This window comes from Uloborus diversus, chromosome 4 (genome assembly GCF_026930045.1).
Source record: "Uloborus diversus isolate 005 chromosome 4, Udiv.v.3.1, whole genome shotgun sequence".
Taxonomy (NCBI): domain Eukaryota; kingdom Metazoa; phylum Arthropoda; class Arachnida; order Araneae; family Uloboridae; genus Uloborus; species Uloborus diversus.
This window is the reverse complement of record NC_072734.1, coordinates 150,700,690-150,716,843: the sequence shown is the minus strand read 5'-3', so window position 1 is coordinate 150,716,843 and position 16,154 is coordinate 150,700,690. Positions and strand designations below refer to the sequence as shown.

At 31.2% G+C, this 16,154-nt stretch overlaps 1 protein-coding gene across 1 annotated transcript in view; it reads left to right on the top strand.

Moving 5' to 3' along the window:
* Positions 1-16,154, top strand: part of LOC129221115 (pre-mRNA 3' end processing protein WDR33-like) — a 45,463-nt gene that overhangs the window by 19,351 nt on the left and 9,958 nt on the right. Inside the window, 11 exon segments of the mRNA XM_054855562.1 lie at positions 5-109; positions 2,130-2,225; positions 2,918-3,069; positions 3,747-3,844; positions 4,704-4,830; positions 4,945-5,099; positions 8,594-8,672; positions 10,483-10,593; positions 10,718-10,812; positions 11,026-11,100; positions 12,765-12,962. Coding sequence (XP_054711537.1) covers positions 5-109; positions 2,130-2,225; positions 2,918-3,069; positions 3,747-3,844; positions 4,704-4,830; positions 4,945-5,099; positions 8,594-8,672; positions 10,483-10,593; positions 10,718-10,812; positions 11,026-11,100; positions 12,765-12,962 — 1,291 coding nt within the window.

Here is a 16,154-nt window from a genome sequence, read left to right as displayed (position 1 = left end):
ACAGATGACTCCTCCATTAAGTATGCCTGACAATCCTATAAATTCAGTAACTACTAAATTTGTTCGAACTTCCACAAATAAAATGAGATGTCCTATATTTTGTGTCGCAGTATGTATATTTTCATTTTAAATTATTATACAGAAATATTTATATGTAAAAAAAAATGTATATACTTATGAAATCAGACTTTAAAATTGGTTAAAATAATCAATTTTCACTAATGGTGATTTATAACTTATATTTGTCACTGCAATCTTCCATTGTCTTGAATGTGATATAATCTTTTTGTTTAAAACACTTTTAATCAAGGCCCTTTGGCAACCATCGGCCTTGTATTTAATGAATTATTTCTTGAGCCACACAAAAATATCAAAGTCATACATATCCAAGTCAAAAATATCAAAGTAAGTAATTCTCTATACATAAACAATGCATGGGGGGGGGAATATAGTTTAATTTCTCTTTTGCTAGTTGGCAACAATTTATTTGCTTTCAAAACAAAGTCGTACTAATTTTCTTGGATAGCTTTTTGGCAAGATTATTTATCAATGACTATTATTTGCATGCAGATGTTTCTCATAATGGAAGGATTACAGAGTAGCATACAAATGATACTTGAAAGGAAATGGTTCAAAGAAAATATGTTCAAGATATTCTTTGATCAAAGATTTAGGCTTAAAGGGTGTCTAAAATTTTTATGATCAGTAGATCTCCAATTATCTGAACTTCAACTGTTTGAATCACTGATTATCCAAATCGCTTTCAGAATTCAGAAGAAAAAAAGCAAATTTGAGGATAAAACATACTTTAATTTGCAAAATAATGATTCTGTCTATGTGTGCTAAAAGTCAAACGGCTTACTTTACAGATGTTCTTTGATCAAAGATTTAGGCTTAAATGGTGTCTAAAATTTTTATATTCAGTAGATCTCCAATTATCTGAACTTCAACTATTTGAATCACCGATTATCCAAATCGCCTTCATAACTGAGAAGAAAAAAAAGCAAATTTGTGGAGAAAAGGTACTTCAATTCGCAAAATAATGATTCTGTCTACGTGTGTTAAAAGTCAAATAGCTTACTCTGACCAAAATGTTTAGCAAGCAATGACTTTCATTTACAGTACGGTGCGTACATAGTCTCCGCAGGAAAAGTGTAACCTTTACATTTTGTTAATTAAAAGCTCTTTTTCTTTAAAACTTTTTTCTCATTTTCAACATTCATTCAGTTAAACCATCGATATATTAAGAGTTGATATTTTAGAGTTTAATTCTCAATCAACATATTCTGAATTTAAAGTGCATCAAAAAAGAAAAAAACAAATAAAAATTTACAAATGCTAGAAATTTGTACTCTTCCTACTCTTTAAATTGGATATAAATTGGATACAATATATTCTACATTGTACATAGGAAAAATTTTTCTCAACAAATATCTGCTGATAACAAGAGTTTGGAAATATTTGTTATTGATTCTACAGTAGGCGCCGCTCAATGTGATCTCTTTGGGACAAATACAATTTGATTACAATAACTGACTGATAACAATAACGGAAAAGAATCCAGCAGTCGTCATTGTATTTTTTTGATTGAGGAACAAAAGAAGGGGAAAATTAAAAAATTTATGAGAAAGTGATAACAATAAACAAAGACACTGATTACAATATCCGACTTTTTTAACACATGTTAATATGCAGGTGTTCCGGGACTTCGTAATTCTGATAACATTAAACGTGATCACATTAAGCAGCGCCTACTGTATATTTTGTTCATCAAACTTAAAATAATTATACTGCATTTTAATAGTATTGTGAGCATAATTTTTTTTTTTTGTTGTTGCATATTAGCTCTCTCTCTCTCTCTCTCTCTCTTTTTTTAAGTATAATTTTTTATTATTTTAACTGAAAAATAGTTTTAAAATCAAGTATTTTTTGTATAATATCATATCCTTGCATAATACAGTATACACATATATGCAATGTAATTTATTGCTTTAAAATTTTGTATATGAATGATGTTCACTTTCTTGCATATATTTTCCAATTTTAGTCCTTCTGTTGAACTTAAAATTTGTTGTTCATGTTTAAGACGTGATTTAACATATTTGAATATGAATTATGTTTATTTAAAGTGGACACCTGAAGGTAGGAGATTGGTTACTGGAGCTTCTAGTGGGGAATTCACATTATGGAATGGGCTGACTTTTAATTTTGAAACTATCTTACAGGTAAGTTTTTGACATTACTTTATGATGTATGTTTGCAAAATAAAATGAGTACATGCATTTTAAATTGTTTTCTGCTTTTAATCTAATATTACTTCTCAATCTTCAAATGAGATTAGGCTTGAAAGGTAATTATTTTTACTTTTTATTTTAAAATGTATACCCTTAAAATATACTGAATTAAAAATGCTAATCAAATTCAACTAATTCAGCTAAACTAACCTTCTTTCCCATGTACTAACATCATTTTGGGGCATTAGCTATTTATACCCCTAATTTTTGAAAGCTTCAAATTAGTTCAAACAAATTTTTTTAACAGCACCAAACCAATTATAGTGAAGCACCGTTTATATGTTTTTCAAGGGACTACGAAAAAGCGTATAAATGGAAAAATGTATAATAGGTATATGTTAATATGTATTGGTGTCTGCAGGGACCAATTTAAAAAATGTATGAAAGAGAAATGTATAAACGGTGCTTCATTGTAGCTACATAATGCAAATTTTATGAAAAATAAATAGATGTAAATATAATGCTTATAAATTTATTGCAAAATATATTTCATATTTATCTACATTCCATGCTAAGAGCACCAGTAATGCTGTTTGCGGACTAGTATGTCTTCATGCAGACTGGTCCACTAGACCAGATATTTTTTTAAGGATTTCTAACGCTGTATTGTTTTTCAATTACAGGCTCATGATTCACCTGTAAGGTGTATGGTTTGGAGTCACAATGATGTTTGGATGGTCACTGGTGACCATGCAGGCTATGTAAAATATTGGCAAAGCAATATGAATAATGTAAAGATGTTTCAAGCCCACAAAGAGCCTTTGAGAGGCATTAGGTAAGTTAACTATAACTGTTTATTGAGGAACAGAAAAATAATTGCACCAAAATCGCTACAAATCTAGTGTTTTAAGAAATGCGTAATTTTTCATTTCATAAAATAAAATGTACATTTTGCCTGTAGCAAAAATGTTTGGATGTTTAGTCTTTGTGATAAATATCTTCTGTTCCCTTGTTTTGTATAACGCTTTCAAGCATGCTAGTCATTGATTTCACCATTGCTACTGCTCTAGTACGTCACCATCACCACTTTCAGCATCTGCCGCTGCTGTTTACATTTCAAAGTGATGCAGATGCTTTGCAATAATAGGCAGGAATGCTGTTAACAGGCACATGTTTTACCCCTTTTTAAAAGTTATATTTAATTTAGTATCAATTTTATTGATACTACTGCAATTCACTAGAATAGTTTTACTAGAATACTTAGTAAAATAAAGGATCATATTATGTTTATGAATAATAGGTTGCTCTAGCATTGATTGCTAATCTAAATTCTTATGGACTTCTTACAATATACATGAAAACAAGGTTCCCAGGACCTTAAAGCTATTTAAAACTCTCAAAAGGGTTCTTGATGCTCTAATTTTATGTTAAAAACCTATTTTATTGTTTACAAAATGAATGTTATTAGTATCAGTTGCACATTTGATTTCATTTAGAATATTCTAATTTCAGTTTTTGCCCAATTGATACCAAATTTGTTACTTGCTCTGATGATGGCACAGTACGCATTTGGGATTTCTTAAAGTGTTTTGAAGAAAAGATTCTTAGAGGTATTGTTTTCTTAAATTAGTAAAATTTTGATAAGTTGGATGCAATGAGTAATGAATTAACATTCTGTGTTTTATTTCATTCTTACAAAAAATGAAGAATGTTTAATTCTTTTTCTTTTATCACAAGGTTTGTATTTTGCATTTAGTACTTTTATTTTTAGTCCAATCATATTATACAGAAAAAAAGGGGGCTAAAATCGCAAAGCACGATTTAATTCAGTTTTTTTAATATGTTGTTTGGGTCAGTTAGGGTAGTGCAAAATTTTCGGACTTTTTTTAGTTTTACATTTTTAACTCCTAAAAACTATGCAACTTTTGAAATAAAATGTCAATATTCGTGTTACAACACATTAAATTCTGAACAATTCAAGCTGAAGTGGCACTCTGTGTGACCAATAGTTTAGGAGATATCATACTTCAAAAGTTGACCATTTTGGTAAAAGATAAAATTGCTTTTATCACATTTCATCAAGATAAATTCATACTCTACAAGAAAAAAACTTGATGTACTGTTACAGTAAATTTAATTTGTTTTAGTTTAAGCCAAAAATGAAATCTAAATTCAATAGCTTTTTTACAATTGCAATACAAACAAAAAATCACAGGATCCGCAGACCTCCTATTTCTTCGTAGTTTCCTATTTTCTTCAAAATTTGAAAATTTTCCTGTTTTTTCCTATCTATTCCTATTGTTTTCTGCATAATCTTGCATCCACCTTTTTACCAAGACTACTTTTATTTCCTATTTTTGTGATTTGCAGATTTAAATAAATTACTGTACTTCTTATCATGCAGTTTTTTTTATTTGTGACCTTCATTTCAATAAGTAGTTTTACATGTTTTTGGTGTGTTTTGAACAGGTCATGGTGCTGATGTTAAGTGTGTTGACTGGCATCCTCAAAAGTCACTTATTGTGTCTGGTAGTAAAGACAGTCAACAGCCTATTAAACTGTGGGATCCTAAAAGCGGGCAGTCCCTCGCAACAGTGTATGCTTTAACCTTTTTTTTTCTCCTGTATAAATCTCTGTACCTTTTATTTATTTAATTAAATATTGCATGTATTTCTGAAATAACAGTTAATTGTTGTTTAATTTTTGATAGACATGCTCACAAAAATACTGTGATGGACGCACGGTGGAATAAAAATGGAAACTGGCTATTGACAGCTTCTCGTGATCACTTAATTAAGTTATTTGATATTAGGAACATGAGTCAAGAAATGCAAACGTTTAGGGGTCACAAAAAAGAAGCCACCAGTAAGTGGATATCATTTTTCCTCAATTGCTTAGTTTTTCTTTTATATTCTCCTAGCTCATACTTGGAATGAAGGATTAAAGTAACAGGGATGAAAATCTTCCGCGGATCAGCAATTTTCCGCTTTTTGTATTTCTTCTCTTTTATTTCCGTGGTTTTTAGGTTTTAAAACTCAATTTTCAAAGATCAGTCGCGTCATCGGTGAGAGGACGTGAAACAATATGGGGAGATATCAGAACTGTAGGCTAAACAATGATGATACAATGTTGTTTACAATACAAAAAAAAGGGAATCTTCATAATGCCTCGTACATACAATATCGTCACAATGCCGCAAATTCAATATAGGAAATTATCGATGTTGAACAATAACGACACATTATCATTTACGTCATCAGTACCAGGGATGAATTATAGTTTGCAAGAAACCCAAGAAAAACCTAGTTTTATTATGGTGCAGTAAAATTATACAATGTTATTATCAAGCATGATTTTCTTCAATTTAATGTAATTAGAATGTCCATTCCTCCACGTTTAGTTTTTATTTTTAAAAACAAGTTTCATATTTTTCTTAGCAAGTTCCCTGAGAATATTGCTTTTTCTTTTTGCTTGTTTGATGCAAGTGTCCGTATGTATCAATTTTGGTTAGGCCTACTTATTGCTTGAATCGCCATCAGTGAATCTGGCCCAGTTTCTGAACAACAACAAAAATAAATAAAACTAATAGAATTGTTCTACTGCTGCATTTTTTATTCATCATCTGTAAAATTTAGCATATGTTTTATCATGAATTCTAAATATTTTTGGGAAACAAAGGCTAAAAAATTGATTATGGTCAAATATGCCCATAACTAAAATACTTATTTTTAATTGACTAGTTGTGAGCAAATGAGTATGAAAGGATTTTAAATATCTTAGTTAATGGTAAAATTATAACCTATATGGTAGCAGAAAAAAGGTAAGGAATGAGTGTGTGCATCACTGAATCTGATTAAAAAAAAAAAAACAGCAATGTCAGGACTTTAAAAAAGAAACCTTCAAATACTTAAATGTAAAAGAAGCTTAAAATAATAACTCACACTGCAGATAAAATCATATGTTTGGAAAAAAATGTGGTAAAAGTATTCTTGGAAGATGCTATTTTTTTTTTCAAAAAAAAAATGAGCACGCTTGCTGACAATGAATCAGCTTGTGTATTTGCAAATTAACAATGGTTTTGTCTTTAAAAAAAAAATAATAAGGTTTTTTTTTTTTTTTTTGTAATACTGTGTTAGGGTTCATTATTCATAAATAGTAACTTCAGTAGAATTCTCAACTGACTATTTGGGATCCTACTTTTACTCCCAGTGGCAGAAACGCCGTGGCAAGGCAGTAACATCGTCATGGACAACGAAACCCTATTACGTACAGTTCTGTCAGTACAAAAAGAAAGAAAAAAAGTTGTTCGCAAAAAAAAAAAGTTTCCGCAGAGAAGAAAAAAGAAAGAAAAATTTCTCGGCAACTGTAAGACATCTATTTGCATGATTGCATCAACTGCTGACGCAGGGAGAGAAGGATTCAAGTTATGCCATGACTCACACGTGATCCTTCACTGGGCCACTGAGCCCCACACATAAACCAAAACAAAACAGATCTTTTTCAAATTGTTTACTGAAAAAGCAAATCTGAAATCAAAATAATGCATATTTCTGTGCATATATATATATATATATATATATATATATATATATATATATATATATATATGTATATATATGTATAAAAGAGCACACTTATTGAGCTTAGAGCAAGTGATAAATAACTAACACAGTGAAAAATTTTGGTTGTTTGTTTTTATTATATCCTGTGCCCCACACATAAACCAAAACAAAACGTTTCAAATAGGATTAGGAGCTTTAAAATTATTATCATCTGATGTCAAAACTTTACTCATCCCCCCCCCCCCCCCGACTTCAAATTTTCAGTGAATATGTCAGTGATTTTTATTATATTCATCATGCAGACCTGTTAAATGGTTATTCTAAAATTATTTTAGTTTTATAAACTTTTTTATTTACCGTGTCTATACTTTTATGCCTTCATTTTGAAAAATGCAATCTGTTTGTATCCAATATGAGAATCGAAATTTTACTTTTTTTCTCAAGCTAACTTTGCTTCATACAGGGGCAAGTAAATGAAAAGTCTATTAAAACCATCATTTCAAGATTTTAAAACAAAATTCCTTTTTTGTTTGAGTCAAAAATTTAAATGCAGAATAGATGGTTTAATTTCAGTTCTTGCTGCAACTGTGTCGATAGATATAAATGATATGTTTATCATAGGCCTCTAAAATGCAATTCTAAAATTAAAAAAAAAATCTTTTATGAGACACTTTTTCACTTTTGGAGCCGTCACTTTGGGAATTGCAATCTCTTTGCATTCGCTTTGAGAATCGGATTTTTCAAATTTTTGTTGTTTAGTAAGCTTTGCTAAGAGGTAAACAAATTCTCCTTTTATTTTTATTAAAATCACAAAATTTAGAAGTTTAACGAAATTCCAGGATTTTTAAGAGTTTCAAAGAGCTAAATGCTCAACCAATGCTTGAATTTTATTTCTTTGTTTCAATTATTTTAAATATGTGTATATAAAATTTCCAATTAACATTTATAACACAATTTAATTATGGGGAATGGTGTATAGGTATTAATGTACTTAAAAGGTTCCCATATCCCAGAGAGTGAAGCCACTGACGCCCCCCCCCCCCCCCCCACTGCTAACCTGCAAGAATGATATTGTCCGCGGAAAAAGAGAAAAAATAGCGCAGAAATATCCACTTTGAAATTTTGTTTTACAATTCCTCCCCCCCCCCCTACACAAAATAATTTGATTTTTCACAAATATCCCGAACAGACACCTATTCAGTAGTCAGCGAATGTTTGCAAATATCAGGTGCCCACCAAGGAGGGGGGGCGCAGGGTCATCAGATTGCACCATTGAAACGTCTAGGTGGAGGGAGGGAGGTAATTTGAGTAAGACTTTGGTCTCAGTTTGGGATGTAGATCTAGTTCTTGAGAAGGGAGTGCTTCATAGAATTTAGGGAGGTGCACCATCCTCTTTGGGGGGGGGGGGGGGAGTCACCTCCTGCCATATTTCAAATAAAATAATAAAAAAAACTTGTTTATTGTTATTTTTTTTTGATTGAAACCATGCGCAAAATTTTGCAGACAGATTATGAAGTTCTAAAAGCTTGTCGCAGACAGCTACAAAACTTTGTGCCACTGGGCTTTTACTAAGTTTTTTACTTTTGTTACTATCATGATAACAACAAAGCTGAAATCTTGTGTTCTACATTTCTTTTCGAAGAAAGAAGCTGTTTGTTCTGTTTGCAAAATTTCATTGAGGAATACTTCATAATGTTTCAAATGTATTAATACCTCTTTTTGCAGTTGAATATATATGCTGAGAAGTTATATGTTTTGAATTTAATTTATTGCTTTTTTCTTCTATTCAATTTTTAGCTTTGGCGTGGCATCCTACTCATGAAGGCCTTTTTTCTAGTGGAGGATCAGATGGATGTGTTATGTTTTGGGTTGTTGGGTATGAATGCTTTGTTTCGGAATTCATTTTCAATACATTTTCTCACTTTGTTTTTCTCTGTACCAATTTAATAAAATTTTATGCTTATTCTTATAAACAAGAACTGTGAAAATATTTAGTTTAGATAGGTCATCTTAGTAATATTACAGTGAAACTTCTATGAACTGCCACTTCTATACAGGGATCACCTGTGTTTATGGCCATTTTCCAAGCCACTGATTTTTTTCTCTTATTCAACTGCAGATCCAGAAACGGAACATGGGGTCATGAATCCTTCTCAAGCTACCAAATATAGCCTAAAGCTGTATTTTTTTGGGACTTAAATTTCAAAAAGATCATCCCTAACCCTTATTTTCGCTCAAATATTACCCCCTCCCTCCTTTCAATAATGAACCTCATCTGTTAGTGACTATATTTCTATCTTATCTGAACAATGTCTTTCTTGCCTTTTCCCTTTTTACATATTAGCCTTCTTTTTTTTTTTTTTTTTTTTTTCCCAAGTAATGTCCAGATAAAAATTTTAGACCTTTGTGCCTTCAGGCATTGATATAGATGGGTATAGATTGGGAGATATTGTCTTACATCATCATTTATCTTATCCTATGATGACAGCTCTTCTTCCTGCTTGTCCAGCAAACGTTTATATAAATTAACCTCATCATATCTAATTCAGGGAACATGCAAGACCTTAACTTAAATGATCTTCTTTTGGGATTAAAGTGTGAAAGTAGGTACAAAAAAGGAAATATTCATACTTTTGTCATACTTAAAAAGATTTAAGATATGTTTGTTTCACAAATATGTAATAATTCCAAAAGCAAAATTTAATCAATAAGAGTAAATTCTTTTTTCAAGTATTTTTCACTAATTTAATCCTTTTTAACTGTAACCTTTTCTCGGAACTGTGGGTAGTCGTTCCTCAAAAGTTTCACTCTATTTTTAACATAAACATTTTCCACATGAATGGTATAAAGTATTCAGTCAAGTCATTTCTCACTTATAATTTTCCGCCTATTTTTTATACTTCAAAGTATTTAGAATAAAATGTTATCAGACTTAATTACTTTCTTTAAGCTTCTTTACTTTTTCAAAAATAGTATAACAATGCACACAGTGAAATTTTTATGCCAAAACGCTTATATCTCCCGTCCCTCTCGTTTTTCATTCATTTCAGTTCAAAAAGCAATGGAAAGAAAAATTAGTTCTTGGTGATTAGAAAAAAAACTTTTTGCTGAAAGTCTAAAATATACATTTTTTTTTTTTTTTTTTTTTGATATCTTGATTGAAGCTTTAACATCTTAATTTACTTCATATGAATTAATTGCTGTTGAATAAAAGCATGACATAACAGGCATCAACTTAAATTGTCTTACTAAAAAGAAAAAATATATATATTAACTTAGCCTACTTTTCATTGGAGAAAAATATTGAAGGATATTGCCTAAGTTTGTTGTTGCTATTTTTTTGGTAAAAATCTTCATTGGGTTTTTCAAAGACGACATAGTTTTTTTTTTTTTTTTTGTATACAGCCTTAACTGGTTTGAATAATAATATATACATGGCAGAATGCCAAGAAAAAATATTCATATTTCAAGAGGGAAAAAAGAAGATGGTAACCTTAGTTGATGGATACACAACAAATTATTTCTTGTGTCCTTTTTTCTTTCTTTCTTTTTTTTGTGTAGAGTTATAATATTTCTTTCAAGGAGTATATATATATTCTTTATTATATAATAATGTATTTTTATGTCTTTCTAATTGACTCTAATGAATCAATTAAATAGAATGTTTTTTCTTCTTCTTTCCATAGTGCTGATAAAGAAGTTGGATGCATGGAACAGGCTCATGATTCTTGTGTGTGGTCTTTAGCATGGCATCCACTGGGTCACATTTTATGTTCAGGATCTAACGATCACTCTAGGTATTTTACTTTTCTTCCCCTTTTTTTTCTACATGTTCCCAAACTTAATAGCTAACTTTTGAAAACATCCTTTTTGTAACTGTAACATTATAAAGTAGTCTAACACTAAAGTTTTTGTTTTTAGTAAATTTTGGACAAGAAATCGTCCAGGTGATCGAATGCGGGATAAGTACAACTTAAATACTCTGCCTAAGGGACAAGAAGATGCTGCAGATTATGGTATTTCATGTTTTTATGAAAGGTTTTTGGTGTTTGACTTTAGTTGCTTAGTTTATGCATTAAATTGTATCAAATACATGATTTGTTCAAAATGTTCTCTCTCTTTTCGAATTTTAGTAAGAATTTCTGTATTATGACATCTTGTTTAGTAGTTATAGTTCAAACTCATTTGCTTTACATAGTCACATGTTTTGCATTATCTTTAATTTTCAGATGACTCAAACACAATTTCGTCTATTCCTGGCATGGGCTTAGAATATGGTCTTCCTGATCACTTAAAGCAGCAAGGTAAATAAAAATTTTAATCACTATTTTGAGTACAGAAAAAAAAAATATATTGAATAAAGGGGAAAAAATGTATCCCTTTCACTTTTAACTGTTATGTAATTAACATTTAAATTGATGAAAATTGTTTCTTTTTTTTATTTTATTGAAGATGTCTTAAAATTTTTTTTATAAGATTATAATACCAAATCTTTTATTAAAAGATTGCAATTTTAAAGTTTTTCAATTATTTGTGCAATTGTGAATATTGATATTATTATTATATTTCTGATGATGAAAGGCTAGACGGATTTTATTGTTAAATTGAGAAAATGATTAAATCAAATACAGTTAAAGCTTGACTCTCCGGAAAGTGCAAAAAACACCGAATTTGAGCAAGAATTTTTGGATAGTTGAGCAAGTGAAATTTGAATAAGAAACTAAAAAGAAAAATGTTGTTCCTAATGATTTTTTTCAAATCACAACTGCGGAAACAAACAAACCTATTTGTAAAAAACCATCATCACAAAAATGGACCATTCTCTTATTGGAGAATGAAATTTACATAATCCTGTTTTTTTTTTTTTTTTTTTGGTAATATTTTATTCTTTTCAAAATTTTGTTTTCCAATTTTCAGGCTATTTTTATAATAACACATTTTCAAACTAGCTCAAGACATGTAGGTCATTAAACATATTCAAAAATCTTTTTTTAACATAGATATCATGGCCTGCAGACTTTTGTTAGGCAGAAAAAAACATCCCCTTTTAAATTACTTAGTCAGCTTAAATTTTAAAATCAGACCGTTGAATGGGTCCCTAGAAAAAGGGCATATGTTACAAATTAAAATATTTATTTTGAATTTGTAACATATGCCGTTCTTCTAGGACAGGTATACACTAAATTCTTCTAGGACAGGTATACACTAAATATTAATGAAGAACAAGTGTGTCCTTCAAGAGATCCAAACAATTTTTATTATTTTTTTTAAACAATTTGTTTTAAATTTGCACTATTTTTACTATAACAAATCAAATATTTCTGTTAAAAGGGTTTCCTCTAACAAAAACACTGCGGACAATATCATGCGTCCTAAGCAATTGTCCACCAGTTTCTGTTTCTTGTATGCATGTTGTTGTTTTGATCAAAGCAAGTTTTTGTGTTTGCTGAGGAGTTTTTTCCCAAAGATATTTTAAAATCCTTATTCATTATGTACAAACTAAAATACAAATACGAATGTTATGACCTACAACAAACTCCCAGCTAGGTTGATCCAAGTAAGTTTATTAGTCCTCTGTAAAGAAGGTCTTGTCTCCCTCTTAAAGCTATTTACTCCTTTGAGAAATAAAAAAAATATCTTTGTGCAGAGAAGTAAAAGGAAAAAACACCACTTTTATCGCACAAAATTAGCAGATTATTGCTTTAGCCTGGTGTACTAGTTTTGTGCAATAAAGCGTCCTTTCGTTTTACTTATCCACTCCCTTGCTCTTCTGGTAAGGTATTCTGTGCCTACAAGTACATAGTAATTTTTCCTAATTTCCAGATTAGACTGAGATTTGAATATATTAAAACAATATCCTCTTGTCCTACTTATTTCCATCCTTCATTTTTATTAATGTTATGCTACTGAATCATGTCACATCTGACTGTCATTTGCTCGAAAGTACATATAAATATGTTTGCTTTAGACAACAGTTTTGAGGATGAAGTTATGCACATACCTGGATTGGATTTCACGACTGAAGAATCTGCCACAGAAAAATCAACACAGCAAAAGAAAACTCCTTTTGCTAAGCCTATACCGAAACAGTTCCAGCAGCAATGGATGGAGAGCAAACAGCCTTTACTTCTTGCACCACCTCCAGAGAGTCAAGAACGTAGCAATGGTTTGAAACTTGAAAATTTTCATTATAATCCATTAGTTGGTCCTCATATAACCTTTGCTTTTGTTTTGAATATTTTTTGCTGTTATTATTCTGTTTGTTAAGCCTTGCAAGTAATTATTCATTTGGAGATAAACTAATTGTAAGAGAATTCAGTAAGTTACCTCCAGCTCAGCCGCTTCCTAAGTCGGGCTGACGAGTGCTAATAAACACGAAACTGCAGTCCTCGACTGGAATTGACTGAGCTGGCAGCAGGACCGGATTTAGAAGTGTGGAGGCCCCGGGGCAATGAAGGAGTGGAAGCCCCTTATCAGGGTTCTAAAAGATTATCATACTTTTGAAAATATCCGATACTTTGATTAGGGCTCGACCGATGGCATTTTTTGGCCGATGGGCCGATGCCGATTGTTGGCCGATTGTTCAAAGAGGGCCGATGGCCGGTGGCCGATTGTTTTCCTTCAAATGGCCGATTGCCGATGGCCGATGGCCGATGCTTTTGGTCGATGGCAAAAAAGAAAAAAAGAAAAAAAAATCTAACAGAAATAAATTGATAAGATTGTCAAGGATTTAAAGGATCATTGATTCATTTCACTTTACTTCCTTTCTAGGAATAAGGAATTGTAATCCCCCCCCCCCAAAAAAAATCAGATTTCGACCTAAATTTTTATTTTACTATCATCCAATTTAAACTTTACAAGTTTTTCCAGCGCATATGTACCTAAGAACATATAGATGACCGAAATATCCATTTTGAACGCCTCCCTAGTTAATTATCGCAAATTCTCTTGTGATGTCTTCATGCGCGTAAACTTACGTTACACAAAAACGTTATGAAATAGAAAGTTGAAAACTCATACGTAAGTAGTATGATCTAAAAGTTCGAGGACAAGTTGTATAAAAATATCGTGAATAGTTCACATTACCGAAGTACATCTACAGTGGCTCCCAAAAGTGTTCGTACACTTTGAAATTTTGTAGTAAAACCAAAATAACGCAAAACTGAATTCGAATATGAAGACCATTTTTTTTTACACTATTCATATGCCATTCTGAATAAAACCCAGTAGTTTTTCTCAAAATATTGCCAAATGTTATTTTTGAAATTTGTCAAAAAACGATGAGACAGAGAAAAAATACGCCACAAAAGTCATCGTGCACTGAAATATTTTCGAATAAATTCATGATTAAAATTATTATATGTGGTTTTTTTTATTGTTTTTACATTGTAATGAAACTGTAAAGTCATTTGCCTTTAATTTTTTGTTTATTTATTCCCTAAGCTTCTGCTTATTATTTTTAAATGGCAAGTATGCGCAGAAAACAACAAACACGATTCGAAATTTGATTTTTTTTCCCCTCACAGTAGCCATAAATTGGTTTGAAATGTCTCTAAATTAGTTAATTTATACCATTCTATAGTAAAGTGCTTGATAAAATGCTTTAAAGACAAGAATCGGATCGAAAACAAGGTAACAAAAGGTCAACTGGCAAAGTTAACAAAGCGTGATCGGAGGTTTACAGTTAAAAAAATTATGAAAAATACACTTTTGAGCGCTGAAAAAGTTTCTGCAGAATTGAATGAAACATTTTACGTTTAATTTTCACCTAAAATTGTTCGCCAAGTTCTCTGATTAGCTGGATTAAAGGGGACCCCTTCCCGCAGAAAATTTCGTGTTCGCGCGAAAAACAGAAAACTTACGCTTTCCGTCGTAAAATAAATGATAAATAAGCTCAAAACGTTTTGAAACAACGTCTTACTTATAGATAAAAATAAATTCAATATTTTGTGTTAAAATAGTGCATAATTGTCAACAGAAGAAAAAATGAGGAATTTAATCTTAAGAGCTTAACTGGATCAGTTAATCAGGACGGTGAAGGTGTTTTTTGTGTATAATAGCATCAGGACTTGGAAATTTGGAATTTTTTGATGAAATAATGAATCATGCTGTTCACTTAAATATTTCAAAAAACAATTTTAAGCTATTAGCCCAAAATTTGGTAATCAGAAACAACTTTGTTTTTTATCAAGCTAACGATAAGAAGCACACGTTCAAGTTTGGTGCCTCAAAACTTGTCCTTAAGCTTAGAAATTTCTCCTCAATCGCCAGATTTAAACTTAATGGAACATATTTGGAGATATCTGGTGGCTAGATTACGAAAATACACCACTGAAACGAAAAGCGAACTAGAAACACTAAGACTCGTAGTGCGGCTGAACACTTACTCAGAAATTGCACAAAAAAAGACAGAAAAAACAATGAAATCTCTTCTCAGACTTTTAAAAGCTGTTATTGTTACTGCATGATATTCTACTAATAAAAAGTTAGATTATTTACTAATTTTTTGATATTTTTTCCGAAGTGTACGAAGATTTCTGTAAAATAAAATTTCCGGCACTTTTTGGTTTTTGATTTTTAAAAAATTAAGTTTTCATGTTTTATTAAAAATTTTCGTGCAGTTTTGTTAAAAATAGATCATAGATCTTATAATTAAATACCTATTCCGAAATATTAATTCTAACCAATGCCATAGGGGCCTATTTCATTGAAAGTCGTGGGTGTACGAACACTTTTGGGAGCCACTGTATCTACAAAATAGTCACCTTGAACAAATATGCACTTCTGCCTTCTGCAAACGTTCGTATAGCTTTTAGAAGGACTACTGGACATTTGTCGCAACCTCCTGTAAGGCCTCTTGCGCTGCTGCTTCAACTTCATCGTGGGGAAGAAGGCGACTTTCTTGTTGAGGATGCACGGTTCGATTGGTCAATACTCTGATATGACAAGCAAATAACCTAACATTTCGTCGGACTTAGCTCCGTGTGATGTTTACCTGTTCCCAGCAAAAAAAAAAACATTTACATGGACACCGCTTTCTTCCGTCAGGAGAAGATAAAGCTGCATCACAGAAGGTAGCGAAAAATGGCTTCCAGGAGTATTTCCAAAAGTTATATGAACACTGGCAGAAGTACATAGTCCCTCAAAATGACCTTTTGAAGGTGGATGTGCTTCGGTAATGTGAACTATTCTGGGTAAGGTTTTATACAACTTGTTTCCCGAACTTTTGGATCGTACTACGTACAATCTGTATAGGGCGTAGTAATGCTTCTCCTTTTTTGTGTGCTGTATGATGGAAGACAAAGAATAACAGCCAAAAAAAAAAAAAAAAAAAAAAAAAAACAGGAAGAAAAACAAA